Here is an 11,653-nt window from a genome sequence, read left to right as displayed (position 1 = left end):
TGTAGCTGTACATTTTTTTTTTATTACTTTTTTTTAGAACAATAATGAAATACCTGACATGATCATACAGGGAAAATACATGTCCATCTATTACAATTAGCAAAGACTTAAAACATTTTTACACACCGAAAGAGAAAATAATAAAGGAGGGAAGACAAATATTTACACTTGAGAAAAGAGGAAAGTAAACACCACAGATAAACATGTGTCTCATTCAGTTCAAAGTAGAATAGACTATAGTCAATAAAAATCTCAAGTGCTTTTGAGAATATTGATATTTTAAGTTATTCACAGGAACTGATGTCAAGTATATGAAGTGTTGACTATTCACACAAAGTCAGGATGTGTTCCTGTGGCGTGCTCACTCAAACAGCAGCAGAGAGCAGTCTTTAGCTCAAGTTTCACCAGTAGAAGGTTTTCGTGAGGAAACTGGCGGCAGTGTTGAGCCAGCTCCCGCTTGCATCTTCCTTAGCCGACGTGCGGGAAATTGCTCGGTCGACCTCCTTCACTGGGCTCTCCTCTTCCTCGGGGAGGTAGTCTGGCAACGCCGAGTTCTGCTGTACCTTCACCCCAGATGTGTTCAGAGGGATCAAAACCTAAATTAAGCAATCATTAGGACAGGAGAGATCATTAAAAATGTTATGATATCTCAAGCATTTTATCCAAACACACTGGTGACCTTAGAAAGTCTCCTGCTAAGTTTGAAGCCTGACGAACAACCTGTTGGGAAAGCTATGCGTGTGTGTGTGTGTGTGTGTTCCTTGAATTTATACATGGATGAGTGCTCAGTGTTCACTACCTCTTCTCCTGTTTCATTCTTCACCACCTGCTGGGCCGACAACACCTTAGTGGCAGCGATGGCTGAAGCCAGACTCTGCAAATGAAAAAAGACCGTGGAAGAGAGTCAGTACATTGGCAGGGAATCAATTTATTGAATGAAGTGTTTGACCACCCCAACTATACTTGGTGGTGATATGCCAAAGTTTCAGCTTGTTAATATTAGGAGTTTTCTGTTTGACCTTTCACAACACACATAAAAAACAATTCAATGTACGTTTTTAATGCAAAGCTCCATTCCTAACATCCAAAATAATTAATTATTTAAGCTGGCTGGTGTGTTGAGTAATTCAATTTAGTAAAATGTCAGTCTGACCAACAGGTATGTATGCAAATCTGATTTAAGTCTGACTAAACAATCATTTTATTGGGGTTATTGGACATTAATCAGAAAAGATACACCATTTCCTTGAGCCTGAAAACTGCACCTAATAATCAAATGCATATATTTTAAAAATAGAAGTTGTCGGTTACCTCAGTAGAAAGATCAGAGCGGATTCGGACAGTGCATCTCTTGGAAGCCATCTGGAATGTGAAGCTGATCACTCCTCTGACCTTCAGAAGAGCCTCTTCACACAAACCTCGCTGGTCCTTGGTAACAGAGCGAGATTTGTTCAATTAGTGTTGGGCTGGAAACAGCAATATATACACTCATGCACACGAGTGTGTGATTATCAATCAGCCTACTCACCGTGCTATCCAGTCCTTGAATGTGCAGAGTGACCGACTTTGCCTTCTTATTGGAGGAGTTGATAAAAAACTGCGGTTTCTTTCTCCGCTCCCGCTCAGGTGTGGGAGCTACTGGATTAGCTGGTGTACACAGAATGTCATACACCTCCTGAGCCAAGGCTGTGATGTCAACAGACAGGCCGTCTCTGAAAAGAGAAACGTATATGATGATGCCGGGGTCTGAAGGCATACTTTTTCTCCTGCACAACATGAAACATCTTAAGTGTTACTGGAAATGACATAATATGTACCACATATGATATGTGCATGGTAGAGTAAAAACAAAAATCATATCACCTTCCCATAAGATTCTCCAGGCTCACCATCATTCCCAGTTCATTATTCATGGTGGGGATGTTGGGAGGCAACTCGGCCAAGTAACGCAGGGTCTGAGAACACACAAAGGAAGAATAGAGATAAGAAAATAATACACAAGTTTGTTCAGCACAGACATTTTCCAGATTGTCTGCAGGCGCTGTATATGTGAATGCTAATGACACACAGCAGGAGAAACTCCAGCCAAGTTACAGCAAGTGAATGGAGAAGTGTCCTATAATGTGTTTATCCAATTTGGTAGACACTGTGTGTCACATCACATGACTTAATGGCCATTTTCAATAAATAATAATAACAGGAAACATGATAATGTATTTTAATGTATTTAATGATTCTTTACACTAGAATCCATCTTAAATTAGTTGAGTTATGAACAGCTTAGCATTCAATTGAATAAGTAAACAGAGACTGAATATGGAATATTGTTATTCCATTTTGTACCGCTTTATCCTCCACAGGACCAGTATGTCCTGGCATCTAAGGCACACACGCTAACTCTTGCACTCACCTGAAGAGTTGCGAACAGAACCTCGCTGTTCTGGTGGTCGAGGAAAAGAACCAGTCCGGGCAGACAGCCTTGATCCTGGACTATCACCGCACGATTCTGCGGTTCCGACGCCAGATCCCGCAGCTGACTCACCACTGACAGCGCGTCCACCATCTCTGCAAAGTGAACCAGACATTTGCAGCCACGTCAGTCGTGATGCTCTGGATATATACAGCGACAGAGCTGCACCTTTAACAAGTTAGCATGTTTGCTAATGCTAACATCGTTGCTAGCCAAAGAGGCTAACTACTTTGTGTACGTTAACGAAAAGCGGAACAACTGACCGCGAGGATGAGTTTATTCGTTTTCGTGAGTCACAACCACGACTCCATAACAACTACGACATTATAAATGCGTGTATGAAACTAAGCATGTGTCATAAAAGTATTTTAATTCGGTCTACTTACTCAAGAGGAGAACCAGCTCGTGGACAAAAATACAAATTTTGGTGCTCCGTTTTCGCGATACCTGATTGGCCGCTCAGCCGTTGCTCACGCATCTCTATCAGTCCCGCCTATTGGCTCCTCACATTCAGTTGCTGTCAGCTGCCAATCAGAGAAGATCTTACTACTCCGGCTTTATTTGACTTCACAGAGTTCCTGTGTGAGCGAGCGCGTGAGCAGAGAAGTGTTTATAGTAGTCAGTTTATTTCTGTGATTATAGTGGTGTTTATTGTTTTATGAATGTGTTTGTGGTTGATATAATACAGCGACCGATGCCCGTTTTGACAAGGAAGCGAGTGCAAGGTAAGTACACCTGTGTTTCCCACTTATGTCGCATGTTCCTTTCCACTGCGGTGCTTGTGCGGTAGTCGCGTCCCCTGCACTGCACTGCTGTAAACTGAAGGTTTTGCTCGTTTTGTGGAAAAACTAAATCACATAAACTGTGAACCATTAACTCCAGGCTGATGCAGCAGCAGAGTCAGCATCCAGAGGCACAGGCAGCTGTCTGTTCTTTCTGAGCATCAGTGTGTGTGATACCACCACTTTCGTGGCCACGTAGAATTTATTTTAAATATCACGTTCATAATATTATTTATTTTATTTTATTTTTAAATAAACGTACCAAGCTCTGAAACTGTCAATAGAGTTGATAGAGGTATGTGTTCTGTTCTGTGTCAACCTTCAAGGACAGTTCAATTCAGCATAAACAAGAAATCTTAGGTTTGTGCATAAAAATAAGGGATTAGTTGCCGATAATATCATTCATCCCTAATTATCAAATATTTGTGGAGGACGAGGTGTGATAGAAGGACGAAGAAGCTGTTTTTCAGTCCTTTGGTGCTGGATCTGATTCACCCAAACCTGGAAACTGGTTTTTAGATTAAAGATGAGTGCTAACTGTCATTGGTTCTCTTTCATAGTTGAGTCCTGTGTCTTGTTTCATTTCAGGCGCCCAGTATGTGACTCAGTGACAACCTTCCTGTTTTGGCCTCTTACCAAGTCCATCAGCAGAAACTGGAGCTTTGCAGTTGTCAGCTGGTGCAGGACAAAGTCTTCCCAATGTCTTTAGTGGAGGATATTCTGCATGTGTTACACATGGTCATGGAGTACTTTGGAGTTCCTCCAGACATGGTGAGATAGATTTCTGTTAGTGACTGTGCATCTGGTATTCATGTATGATATATGTAAAATATGTAGTGTATGAAACTGCTATCGAAAATCCAAACATTGGAGAACATGGTTGCTGAAGAGAATTGACAACAGGGAGCTGCACTTTTGTTAGGTGTCACATTGTGTTTGTTTGGTTTTATTAAACTTCAAACCTATTTGGTTCATTTTCACTGGTCAGCAAGAGGTGGAAAAGTTAAAGTGTGTCTGCTCCAAGCAGCAACAGAGGATTTGTTTTTTGTGTCTGTAGCTGGTTCCAGTGTGGGACAGTCAGTTGTGCGGTCAATATCGCAGCGTTGTGCGGATGATTGGGACAAATCTCCCACTGACACCAATTCCACGTATCCACTTTCAGGTGCAGTACAACTTTTTTTAGCAAGCTGAAAATGATCTAAATCTAAATTTAAACGGTGTTAAATGTTCACGTTTTGCCATAGATCCCTTTGCTCACCTACAAGCCCCATGGCTGTGCTGATGTCACTGTGGAAACGCCTAACATCCCCTCATTTGCTGACGTACTGTGGGTCTTAGAGGATGAAGGGGACCACTTTGCAAAGACAAGGTAAGCATGTTAACATGTATTACACGAAAACCACGAGACATTTTTGCCCCTCTGACTGTCCTGAAATGGTGAAATGTCCATTGGCAGGAACCATTTACTTACAAAGCAGCAGAGTGCTGTAAATCGAGATGTGGTGAAATCCTCGGGACCAACCAGGAATCAAATCCAGGGAGGAGGCAGACCAGTGAAACAGATGGTTGATACAGATGCCATGAAGAAGATCACAGCACTGGAGGATGAGCTGCACAAACTACGAGCTCAGATAGCTATGATCGTAACCACTGTTCCGGCCTCAGGTACACAATATTTGTACCTTTCTACCTGAACAATAAAGTCAGTATTTTCAGTGTGTCACGCAGGTATGAGTATCATTTTTGTCTTTTAACGTGTTTTAGGTCTGACAGAAATTCCAAATACCCCAAGGCCACCTCTGATGTCTCCACTACCTCACCCAGCTCTCACCTCCACACCACGCACTAGTGCTCCTCCACCTCCACCACCACCCCCTCCACCTCCTCCACTTCCTCCTCCCTGCCCTGGCTCCTCCACTGAGACGTTATCTGTAATAGAGCTGATCCACAAACGCAGGAACAAGGAGACAGACGGTGGTAAGGGTCATCTCAAGTCCCAGGGCTCAAACCGCAGGAGTTTGGAAGTTAAAGGGGTCCCCTCCATGATGGATGTTCTCAAGGACTTGACTCAAGTGAAATTGCGCTCTGTGGAGAGGTAGGGCATCAACATTGAGAGAATATAAGTGTGTCAGCATGCATGGTTGAGTTGTACTAATATTAACGTCTGAGACTATGATGTTCCAGAACTGTCTCCTCAGTATGCCACTACCTTCTTTTATTTTCTCATATTTTCATACTGATTCATTTAAGTATGTTTTATATCTTTAGACAGAGACTTTTGTTGTTTTTCACTGAGTAAAACAGTCTGTTGCCATGGTAATAGTGGAAAAAAAGACATACTGTCAAAAATGACTACATTTAAAAGTCGCTGTTCAGGCCTGCTGCATAGAGACAGAGAGGAATCAAGACGACCATCACCAATCTGGTGGTAATTACAAAAGGATGTAATTAGTTGTGGTATGAATTACTGCTCTGTAAATTTCCCTAAAATATGTCTTATTCTTCCAGATCACCCGGGGGCACACCAGTCGGTAGGAGACACAGTAAGGGACAAGCAGCGCTGCTCAATGACCCAGCGGCTCTCATTGCAGAAGCGCTAAAGAGGAAGTTTGCCCAGCATCGCCACAATAACTCCTCTGACAAAGAAAATTCTCTTCAACTCTCACCTTTCGGCAGCCCGGAAACACCCAAGGTTTGTTTGTTTGTTTGTTTTGTTCTGTTTTTTTACACACACAGCCCAATTTTCACCAATATGTATAGTTTTGATAGTTTGGTACATCATGCACTGAGAAGGGTACAAAAAATAACTGATATGTACCATCCCAGTTTTTGGCAGTGAAAGCTGTATCCACCCACCCAGTGATTCACCCAAGAAAAACTGGAGTTTTTTCATGTACACCCAGCCTTCTTTAAACCTAAGCAGGTCTTCTTCTTGTGATAAATAGCAGCACGCCAAGAAGCAACAACAAAGAATGCTGGATGTCCTCCATCGTTGCCCTTTGTTCAGTGTCACATTTTTCTTCTTTATATTATTCTTAATTTTATTGATATTTATTGCCGCGCTCCACTATGTCATTTACTTATCTAACCCACACACCCGGTGTTGGAAATGCTTGAACTGCACTGTTTCGCTTGGTGGGAATGAGGCCATACTTAAATGAACACACCTTTTTGTTTGTTTGATAATCTGCATGATCGTTAACCTGCTCAACCTTCATGTTCCAGATCCCTCACCTCACCAGACGCAGTAAGGGTCGCCGCAGCCTGTTGGCCCATTAAATGAGGTTGGGTCAGAATGAAAGAGCGCCTGTCAGCCATTACAGCGCCCTTGGACACAAACTTCTTTCTTTATATGCAAGTTATTGTCTCACAATGAATATGGCGCCTGAAATTGTTACGTTTTTCTACGTCGGGATGTTTAAATGTATGTTTTTGTAAAAGCTGATGAGTGACCACTATTATTGTTTTGTTTGTGTAAATCAGAGTTTTATGATTTCTTTGTCAATGTTAATGTGGGTGAAGCTCCTTTCAAAGGAGACGATGTATTTAAGCAGGTCTGTATTGTAGCTTTTCGCTGCATGTTTCTAAAGTCACTTTGTGAGGCCTTGATTCTCTTACCTCTACCAAAGTGAAACGACCGATGAGTTTTGAGATAGTCCTATTCTATGCAACTGCTGTTTCAGGTTCAGGTACACTATGTTTTCTTTTCCTCCTCGTGCTTCCTGATACTTCAGTTTGTGTCCAAATCCGGTTGATGTTACTGTTTTTTTTACATTTGAACTGATGTTCAAACTGCTGCAGAAGAGTGAGTTTACAGTATTGTGTGCATATTTCATTTCAAACTGTTGAATTCAGGATCTTTTTTTTAAAGAAACTAGATGAGCTAAGCAGTGGTGTGGCACAATAAAGCAGAGAAAGAAATCTCTTAACATTAATCCCAGATGTTACTTCTACACTGTGTGTGTTTGTCATTGCTGTCCAGTGTATATTACTGATGTGGATTTAAAAACGTCAACTTTACTCTTCACGAAACGCCTGATACTGAGAGAAGACTACAGACATGAGACCTTGCTCAGACATATGGATAACCAGATTACAGCCACACACATTCAAACATTTTTATTTATTTAACCATGAATATCACATCGCTTAATAACCTCTTTTTCAAGGGTGTCCTGGTCAAGAGAGGCAGCAGCAAATATGAAACATAGTTACAACAGTTACACATTTAAAGCACAAACGCAAACAAATAAAATAATCCAGATTAAATTAACATGCACTTTATGAAAAACAAGAATTTTCAATTTGTATTTGAGAACACTGAATTAACTCAGTGTCCAGTCTTTCTGCAACATATTCCATGCAGAAGGAGCAGAATGACAAGAAGCTTATTTCCAGAGTTGCTAGAATGATGTGGCTGAGCAGTTTATAAACTGTGTTATAACCACACATCTCATGCACAAGTCATCATTGATGCAACTCACTGGTCAAATTGGGGCAGGACTGGACATCATCTATATATCTGTAATTGACCTTTTCCTTGTATCACAGTATGTTCTCTGAGAGAGTCATGAATTGACATATACTGGATATCTACCTCAACATTAAGACAATATTAAGAAATATTATCAAGAGTGTTAGTGAGTTAAAGCAAATTAAATAGCGTTATTCATCTTCTTCAACCTCCTGCAGACTGTGGAAAATACAAGAGAGTGATTTAGTGACTTATTATCGTTATATCTTAATTATATACATATTTATGATATCTAGTACAGAATGTATGGAAACGTGATTAATAATTTAATCATTCACAGAGTAATACATACTCTGTGAATGATTCCTTTCTCGAGTAAAATAAAATGTTGGTCTTATTTGGCCTTCTTTTACTGAACAACTTGTGTGGTTTACCTGGGGTTTGGATCCCCGTCAGTCGCTGGAGGTCCTCGGGACATTGTAATATCTCCATCATTCGCATAACAGGGAAACTGGAACACTGTCACAGACCTGCAGTAAAGCAGAAACTTCAAATCACTAAGTTCTTATGTTGAATTTAAAAAGCTGTAGTTCACAGTAAAACCAGTACCTGCGACGGCCTTGTCCATCGTTGTTGGCCGTCTCCTGTGAGGGCCAGGCAACAGGAAACAAAAAAACAGCTCAATACAATGTACTTAAATATACAACATTGCATAAAAAACAAATGTTGAATTTAAATTTGAATGCAAATTTTTCAAATAGCTGGTGGTAAGCTCACCGGGTGGGAAGAAATATGAAATGTCGCGTCGTCATCGTCATATACGACGATTCCAGAACATACATCTGCATCGTCCACACACTCGACAGACAACTTCAGAACCTGGAAAAGGTTTCATAAAAATGCATCTTACGATCTTTCACGAAAACAGTCCTGTTGCAAAGCGTGCCACTTTAAAATGGACCGGCGTCTACTTGCTACTTGCTAACAATACTAATGAATTAAAAAAAGAAATAGAAAAAAGCTAACCAACTGTTTCAAATAATAAAAACTCCAAGTCAACAGAACTCCTTTACTAAACTTACCAACATACTGTACTATGGTCATTTTATTTAAGCTTTAAAATGATCAAACTTACTTCCGAGTCAGCCATTTTAATATTTGTATGTTTTGTCTGTATGTATCCTACGTCCCAGTGTTGTCATCACCACTGTGCATGCGCACTGTATGCAATCTTAATGCTGCAGTATGTTCAAATGTCGACTAATTCTTAGGCATTTCATATTTAAATTATAACATAAAACCTCATAATAACATAAAATTAATTTCTGATGGGATTTTTTTCTCTTCATTTTTTTTGTTTATTTTACGAAGGGAACAATTTACCAAACTTCTCTCATGAAGTGAGATTGTCAAAATAAAAAATAATAACTTATATAATATTTTTTATTGAAGAAGAGCTGTATAAAAACAGCATCACATCTATGCTGATGATATATGAATCTACATGTATTAACAAAATCAGGAAATACAATCAACAATTTTCCCACAGAACCATTAAAAATCCTACCTTTTTTTCTTCTTCAGATCCTTGTACAGAAAGTAAAGTATCTTCTTTTCATGTTGAATCATATTGGTCCACCGTTTGTGACCAGGAGTTCACAAGATAAATAGGATCCATCCTCGTTGGTTGGAGAGAAATGCCTGTATATGTTCTTCGGAACAAAGGCTGACGTACAATCTAAGATTATTTCAGCGTTCAAGGAAAGGCAAATGTGTTCTCAGAGATGAAGAAGAACAATGACATGTGGCTGTCGCTTTCGGTCACCACATAGAGGTTTAAAACCTGCGCAGTAAGTGAATAACAACCACCCACAGGATGTTCTATCTGACTTTGCAGCAACTGTGTAGACATGTTAATGGTTCACCCACTTCTAGTGACATTTTAGTTCTGTTGATCCACACAATCATGAATAGAAGATAATTGTATGTGCTTTTTTTTTAAGTGATGACTTTTAAGAGGTCACTTTTTGTTATAAAGTAAACAGCACCACCTATCTCCAGACTTTTAAACAGCACAGGTGTCAAGTTGACCACGTTTTCAAGAAGCACAGCACACGTAACTTTTCAATTTATCACACTCATTCACCATTCCTATTTGTGACAAATGAATAATATTCATGGCTCAATGCATGTGCTTGCATATGCAAGTATCTATACACGCAGCACAAGCTCTCTGCCTTTCTGTGTACATAACAGGATATGTAACATACAGGGTAGGTGTAAAGTTTGAACCCACATCCTATTAGAATTAAAATAAAAAAATGTAAAGGATTAAAATTAAAATGTAAAATTACATTTACAGCCGAATATATGGCGAATATAAGTGTACATCCTCCAAATGTTTGTGTTTGTTTGTTAAGGATCATGTTAAATATTAAATATAACAACTTTAAATGTACCTTTAAGTGGAAAAAGTGGAGCTGTGAGTGAAACAAAAGCATATTTTAAATAAATCATCTACAGGATTCATTTTCCGATGTGGAACAGTAAACTGTGGCATACACATCATCGTCCCTTTATCTTCTTTCTTTATGAAAACAAATGATAACAAGAAATAACAAGAAACTCCACTAGTCCTTGACTAGGGAAATCAATTCAAATCCACATCTATGTGTCAGTAAACAATCACATTTTACATTGTTTTTCAAACGTTTTATATCACGAACCACCTGAGAAAATATTATAATACTGTATAAAAAATATAAGGAAATATAAAACGTGTTCTCAGTGATGAAGAACAAAAATGACATATGACTATTGGTCTTTTCCCCTTTTGTTCACCACAAAGAGATGCTGCTCTGTAAGTGACTGCATTATCACCAAGGTTAGAATACAGTGGTGTAAATAGGCCGAACAAAGTCGGCTATACAGACTTTTTCTCTCTCATCATCCTCCTCTTCCTCACATATACTTCACACACTGGTTCAGTGAAATTAGATTAAGACGGAGTGAGACATAAGGTGACTGTAATTATTATTAATTTTAATTCATTATCATTATTTTCTCATTTGTTTCATTTCCTAAACACTCTAGTCAATGTTCCTCAGCTCCACTACGATCACATACATTTTCCTCCAAGTACCACGAGAGGAAGCTCAACTGTTTGAGAAACAAGGATATAATACAAAGTGTAGTGAAGATAAAGTGTTATAAAGTCCTTCTTCTACACCAGGTGTCAGCATTTCCTCTTAAGACAAGATTTTCAATTGTCAACATTACAGATGAACATTTTCATAAATTATGGCTTCAGCCAAGGGTCCATTTGTGCCTAATATTTTGTTTAATTTCATTCTAAAATGCTGACTGAAGTATTTAAATGTGGTCTCATTGTAAGCATCACTTTTATGCAGTATTGTATAAAGTACCTTAAAGGGATACTTGAGTAAAAGTATCTTTCCAGAAAATGACTTTGGTAGAAGTTAAAGTCACTTTTTATACACTTAATTTAGACACTTAACCCCATGTTGCAGCGTGTGAATGGGTATGAAAGATGTGTGAATGGGTGAATGGCAAAACTGTAGTGTAAAGCAGTTCATATTTATATAGAAAAGCTCTATATAAATATAGAACATCTCTCTCTCTCTCTCTCTCTATATGTATATATATATATATATACCCATATATGTATATATATATATATATATATATATATATATATATATAAATATATATATACATATGGGTATATATACATTTCTGCTAGCGAGCTACCTACCAAACCTACCTACTCTCATAGTAAATTAATCAATTTAAACCAATTTAACTGTGGACAGCCACTTGTACTTAAAGCGGTGAGTGTATCCAGCGATGATTGGTTCATTCCTCTCCATGTCCCGCCCCCAGTGATGCTACAACCAGCCCCGCCCC

General features: G+C 39.1%; 2 protein-coding genes across 3 annotated transcripts; one reads left to right on the top strand and one right to left on the bottom strand.

Annotated features, from left to right (window-relative positions):
* Positions 1-2: 2 nt before the first annotated feature.
* Positions 3-2,933, bottom strand: armc1l (armadillo repeat containing 1, like). Its single transcript, XM_044048776.1, has 7 exons — positions 2,857-2,933; positions 2,411-2,565; positions 1,864-1,955; positions 1,529-1,712; positions 1,312-1,428; positions 800-874; positions 3-596 (listed from the first exon to the last, which is right to left on the bottom strand). Exons 2-7 carry the CDS (start codon positions 2,561-2,563, stop codon positions 402-404), a joined length of 816 nt encoding a protein of 271 aa, XP_043904711.1. The 5' UTR covers positions 2,564-2,565; positions 2,857-2,933; the 3' UTR covers positions 3-401.
* Positions 2,934-3,015: 82 nt separating this feature from the next.
* mtfr2 (mitochondrial fission regulator 2) lies at positions 3,016-7,192 on the top strand. Of its 2 annotated transcripts, XR_006362106.1 has the most exons (9): positions 3,016-3,195; positions 3,841-4,023; positions 4,310-4,414; positions 4,497-4,621; positions 4,709-4,917; positions 5,017-5,347; positions 5,761-5,944; positions 6,478-6,675; positions 6,849-7,192. XR_006362106.1 is itself a non-coding variant. In XM_044048775.1 (8 exons), the coding sequence occupies exons 2-8, from the start codon at positions 3,952-3,954 to the stop codon at positions 6,529-6,531; spliced, it is 1,080 nt and encodes a 359-aa protein (XP_043904710.1). In that variant the 5' UTR covers positions 3,016-3,195; positions 3,841-3,951; the 3' UTR covers positions 6,532-7,192. The 2 variants fall into 2 exon arrangements, 1 of the variants encoding a protein (XP_043904710.1); XM_044048775.1 differs by having other exon boundaries at positions 6,478-7,192.
* The last annotated feature ends 4,461 nt before the right edge of the window (positions 7,193-11,653 follow it).

Source organism: Solea senegalensis, linkage group LG17 (genome assembly GCF_019176455.1).
Source record: "Solea senegalensis isolate Sse05_10M linkage group LG17, IFAPA_SoseM_1, whole genome shotgun sequence".
NCBI classification, from domain to species: Eukaryota; Metazoa; Chordata; class Actinopteri; order Pleuronectiformes; family Soleidae; genus Solea; species Solea senegalensis.
This window is presented reverse-complemented; position numbering and strand designations above follow the sequence as displayed.